Genomic DNA, 5,876 nt, shown 5'->3' with positions numbered 1-5,876 from the left:
CAGCTTCAGCGGAGGAAGCTATGTTATGTAGCTCGATTTCCAGGTTGTAAACTAGTAATGCAAACTACTAAGGTCTATTACCAGATTGTAAACTTGATGCAAACTATTAAGCTCGAGTTCCAGTTTGTATTGCAAAGTACTGAGATCGACGTCCAGGTTGTAATGCTTAGTGTCGAGCTCGGTTTCCAGGTTGTAATGCAAAGTACTGTATTAAAGGTAAATGAGTAAAGAAGATGGCAATGGCCTACCAGCCATAAATTCCATTTATCTCAAAAATGGGGAATAGTATACATCCACATAAAATGATACAGAGATCTAGAATTTATCCTAAGCCTTTGGCTCATTCTTTAGTTTAACCTAACTAATGAAGGTGGTGCAAGAATAGCTTATACAACTGAACTCTAATCCAATAAATTCGTAGTATAAGATCACGAATTGTAGCTCTCTAATCAAATTGTTTGCCTTCAAATGTTTGGCCAGTTTTCCAACTCCTTGGAGCTACATTATATGATTTGAGAATAGCCCCATCACTTGTAGTGACCTCGAATGAAAGAGGCTGCTTTTCCAAATTAGCATTGAGTATCCAGTTCTGTCCCCAATTCCTTGACATTGGAAGCCATCCAGTTTGTGACCCCTTAACTTTAACAGCGGTAACATCACCTGCTCCTGCAACATTGCTGATGAGAACGGACATAAATACTCCAGATGCATCGATGGTAAACCGAATCCCTCCTTCCTTTCTGCATCGGATCCTGCTCATAATTGAAGGACAAACACTTAAACAGGCAGTCGGAAAAAGAAGTTTGCTGCATAGATCTTTCAGAAATTTAAATGTATAAAATGGAGAAAAACTGATTTTATTGGTATCTACTGGTTTAAACTAACTGCATCTAATTGCAATTCTCTACATCGAAATATCAAAGTAATTCAATTGTAAAAACAGGGAAAAATTTATTTCTATGTTTGAAGGCAATTGATAATGAATGGGTATGGGACTCCAGTACATGCTGAACATCTGAAGCAATAATATGGAATTGCTAGCTGTTATATGTGAATTAATATGCTGCAGAGTGAAAAAGATATACTAATGGAAACACAACAAACTGATGTGGTTTTGAGGTAAAAGACATTCTTAAAGAGTTCTGAAAGAATACAAGCAGACCACCAGCAGGTTCCATGCACACATGTAACTCAGTTTGTAAGAACATAAAAAGAGACGAGATAACATGGTCATCCAGCTATATTAAGCATGCATGACTCCATATCAAAACAGATCAAGGATACAATACATAGACAGCTAAAGATTTTACCAAAATTGTGGAGTACTTTCATAACCGAAGATGTTATACCGCGTACATTACATAGTTGATAAATTGTTCTTCTTTTGTTTTTTTTCTACTGCATTGATGTCCCAGTAGACGGATAACAAAAAAAAAAAAAAAAGATCTAATGGTCACTGCTGCCACTCTTAATAATCTTTAGTGGAGTAGTCTGGAAAGCAAAAAGGCAATGTTCCTTAAAAGAATAGTTAATATTGACCATATCTTAATATGGGCCATAGCTTAGCTTGCAGGTCACTTGGGCTAGCAGGGTGTATCTTGACATTTGGGCAGAACAAATGGAAGCTAGATCATAATGGCCATATATCTTCTAATCACATGATAAATTTTCTATTAAATGACAATATTAGTCAAACCAAGATCTATAATTCTGAAAGTACGTCTTACTTTAGCATCTACACAGAACACCAGATTACCCTGAATCAAACTTCCATCACTCCCCTTGGCTTTACAACTCTTCACCAATAATGTTGAAGAGACACAAGCATTCTTCCTCAAAGTTGATAAACAAACAACCGACAATTGAAGCCTTAAATCTCAAATATGGGCTCGGCTACATCTTGTACTCGCCAACCATGATCCCCTCAAACAAACTCTTCCAAACCCAATTTCTTCATGCCCAATATCTGCATTAGCACCCTCAACAATATAGCTGCTCAACTTAATATGAAATGGGCATGGATAGTGTATGGCTAAGATAGATTTTCTTAACATGGGCCTAGGCTTTGCTTGCAGGTTATTTGGACTTGCAGGTGTATCTTGGCATTTGGGCACATTTGGGCAGAACAAATGCCAGCTAGAACATACTAGCCATATATTTTTACTAATCGCTTGATAAATTTTGAACTTAAAGGCAATTTTAGTCCACCCAAGATTTTTAATTCAGGGGTCTTAAACTCTAAATTTAGCACATTCAGAGAACACCAGATTGTCAAAAATCAAACTTCCATTCGCCAGATGCCAGACTCTTTCCCTCTGCTGTATACCAAAAATGTTAAAGAAACACAAGAGAATTCAGCCTCATAGCTGATAATGTGAGAGCAATTTCATCCTTCCAAGGTTACCTCATCTGTAAGAGTTTAAAATCATCTCCTAGCCACTCCAAGTTCCATTTTAACTTATTTCTTCAGAAATTCATGAAAGAAGACATAATTGCGGAAGTTGTGCTTCCATCAACGATTGGTAAATCCTCCCACTCCAAGTTCCATTTTAACTTATTTCTTCAGAAATTCATGAAAGAAGACATAATAGTGGAAGTTGTGCTTCCATCAACGATTGGTAAATCCTCCCACTAGGCTACTATCCCCAATCAATCTTCTCAAAAAATAAAACAACTTATCTCCATTTCTGTTGGTTTTACAAGGCCACGTGAAATTAGTTGCTTGGACATTGTTTATAACTTTTCCTCCTCCCAGTAAAACTATGAAGATAATCCACAAAAGGAGTTTAAGCATTAAGGAAGGGTATCAAATAAGCCACCTAATGAATTTCAATAATAGAATATCATTAGCCATTTGACGGCTAAAATCCATTGCAAGGGGTATTTCTCATGAAATTTCCAAAGGGAATGCCATTAATAATAGTCTGTAAACTCTAAAATTTGAAAATGCATAGCATATGTTACAGAGATCACACTTAGCTCTTACAAACGGGCTACGGAGTACAAAGAGGAGGTGGATCAAATAGAGATTGTCCCTAAGACAAGTTTTTCTATTCCCTATAAAAAGACAGATAAGTTAAGACATGGTCTTACACTATGTTTGATAACAATAGTGAAGAGAAAGGGAGGGGAAGGAAATGGAGGGAAGAGAAAGAGAGGTGAGGGGAGGGAAAGAGTGACCTTCCGATTTCCTTCCAAATCTGTCCAAAAATGGAGGGATTTTGTTTATGGAAAAGGGAACCTTGCCCTTTATCAAATAAGGGAAATTATATCCCTCACTTTCTCTCCAAATAATCCTATCCAAACATAGTCTATAAGAAAAGCTACTACAAAGCTTACATGCAGGAAGAATTTAGAATTATTATCAGACTGCATTGAGAAATTAGGGAATATTGCTAAGATATATATTCTTAAAACTTCTGTGAACCTTGTATGGAGATCATGAACTCATGAAGTGCCTAAATAGATTACGTGAGCATCAAATCAACTGAATGCAAGGATGTTATCCGACTTATATCTCTTTGTTTTACTGGATGAACTATTGTACCAAACATGAACGAAGAAAGAAGAAAAGGTATGAAGAATCATACAGAAGTTTGGACCATTGATTTAGGATGAAATGTGATCATATGCTCATAACATTTTAACCCATAATGCTTTATGAGTACTATGACTACAACTCTTCTATAGTTCTATGAAGGCTCTGTAAAAGCACCACAATGTGCAATCCATCACATAGTAAATATAGAATACGGATGAAAGTATCTGAATAGAAAAGTAAATTTGTATCAAGCAGTATCAAACTTAGCTCATTGGCTGTGTGGTACAGCATACTCCATCCATAAGTAAATAGCACTTGTCCCAATCCCTCACGATTTAGGATTTAAGACAATGTCGGCTAAAAAGAGGATATCTCAGTTTCTCGGGAGATCAAATCATGATCTACTCCTATTTTAAGAAGTTATAAGCATTTAGGAAACACTACAAAGATCATTATACTTGTATTCCCCTATCAAGGTTTACAAGGAGCATGAAATTTTTCACATGCTTAGCATATACAATTAAAGATTTTTTAAACATGAGTGAGCACTAAGCTTTTGAAGGCAAAGAAAATTCTTCTCAAATGGCAAAATTTAATCTAAAATCTTTGAAGCAAGCTCGTCATTATAGACAAAGCATCACCCTTCTTCAAGTATGAAAATCTACCTAAACTTTGCAAAATTGACCCGTAGCCAATCCAAATTACCATAACCACACCCAAATTTACACAAATTCCTGTATTTCACAAGCAATAGGGGGCTAAGAAAAACCAACATGTAAAGAACATAGTCTACAATTAGTCCTTGAAATTGATATTTCGATCAAGGACTAGCCAAGTATTAATCTCCCTACTTTTTGTACTTCATAATCAGCTAAAATAAGGTAAGATCAATAGTATCAATTCACAATAAGTCTAAATAAGGAGGTTAAGTGATAGAACATAGCCTAAGAAGTTTCGAACCCTGGTCGAAAAACATGCAACTAACCTACCAACAATTAGCATCTTTATCAAGACAATTACAATATAACACATGCATTTGATGGCTATAACATCTCATAAATTCCCAACAACCATAATCACAAAACCCCTTTTTCAATTGCACCACCTATTTAAAATCATCAAACTCCAGCACCTAAATTAATTCCAATCAAGCTACATCAACTAAACAAAACAAACCCACAAATACCGTCAACTAGCTTAGTTGGTTAAAGTCTTGCAGAACTACTCATACCCAATACCTCGGATCAAATCCCGTCTACATTTAAACAACCAAAATACCAAAACAATAAGCAAATGAATATAAATATCCCGTATGTCAACTAGCTTAGTCGGTTAAAGTCTCGCGAAACTACTCATACCCAATACCTGGGATCAAATCCCGTCTACATTTAAACAACCAAAATACCCAAAGAATAAATATATACCTTCGATATTGAACAGCCATATTGCCAGCTTTCCAAAGAGCGATCTTCTCAAAAGCTTCAATAGGAAGAACGAAATGCTTATTGGGAGGATTACAGCGACCACCAGCATCAGCAGTAAAGCCAAAATTGGGAGCACAAAAATTAGTAGCAGTAACAAGAATAGAAGTACCCGGAATACAATTCCGAAGATCCTCAACACACCTAACTTCAAAACAAGCGCCACAGATCTGACCCTTGTGAAACAAAGCAGTGCTCAAGCCGACAGTAGCTTTACCGTAGCCGGCTTTTTCGAGGTTGCCGTAACCACATGCACCACCGACGATGTCGCGGGGGTCTGCCGCGGCATAGTATGTTGCACGCGCTGACTCCCATTGGGAGAGGAGGGGGGAGGAGGAGGGTGGTGGGTTGTAGTGTGCAATGGAGGGGTGGAGGAGAAGAAGGAATGTTGGAATGAGTGGGAAGAGGGAGTGTGAATGTAATGGCATGATTTGAAGGGAGTGTGAGAGAAAGGGAAAGGGAGAATGGGAAAGAATGAAGGTTTAGTTGTTTGTTTTAGTGGGGTTTGAATGTGTCAAGTGTGTTTGTCTTTTTGTAGCTTTTTGAATGAGAAAACAAACATGAGAGAATGAGAGTGAGTGGTAGATGGTTTCTACTTTAGGAGCACTTTGTATAAAGATCAAAGTTTTAGAATTGATACCTTGTAAATATACTTTTGATTTGTTTGTTTAAATATAATTCCAACATTTATTATTATAAGTTATAACTTCACGTTTATTATAATTAATTTTCACATTCTTTAAAGAACATGAAAACTAGCTCTAATGAATATAATTGTTATGTTCATTGGTCTTCACGTTTGTTGGAATTAATTTTTACATTTGTACAATTACCCTTATACATACACCCCCACC

At 36.6% G+C, this 5,876-nt stretch overlaps 1 protein-coding gene across 1 annotated transcript; it reads right to left on the bottom strand.

Annotated features, from left to right (window-relative positions):
* Nucleotides 1-203: 203 nt before the first annotated feature.
* On the bottom strand, nucleotides 204-5,493 carry LOC145576415 (expansin-A13-like). The gene is made up of 2 exons (XM_081634182.1): nucleotides 4,966-5,493; nucleotides 204-752 (listed from the first exon to the last, which is right to left on the bottom strand). The coding sequence occupies exons 1-2, from the start codon at nucleotides 5,448-5,450 to the stop codon at nucleotides 446-448; spliced, it is 792 nt and encodes a 263-aa protein (XP_081490308.1). The 5' UTR covers nucleotides 5,451-5,493; the 3' UTR covers nucleotides 204-445.
* Nucleotides 5,494-5,876: the final 383 nt, after the last annotated feature.

This window comes from Chenopodium album, chromosome 13 (assembly GCF_948465745.1).
Source record: "Chenopodium album chromosome 13, dcCheAlbu1.1, whole genome shotgun sequence".
Classification (NCBI taxonomy): Eukaryota; Viridiplantae; Streptophyta; class Magnoliopsida; order Caryophyllales; family Amaranthaceae; genus Chenopodium; species Chenopodium album.
This window is presented reverse-complemented; position numbering and strand designations above follow the sequence as displayed.

Bases quoted from the DNA above. Each gene is read 5' to 3' on its own strand.
- LOC145576415 (XM_081634182.1), bottom strand. From the start codon at position 5,450: ATGCCATTACATTCACACTCCCTCTTCCCACTCATTCCAACATTCCTT. The intron at 753-4,965 runs GTATATATTTAT...AATTATGAGCAG, and splicing joins ATGGCTGTTCAATATCGAAG to GATCCGATGCAGAAAGGAAG.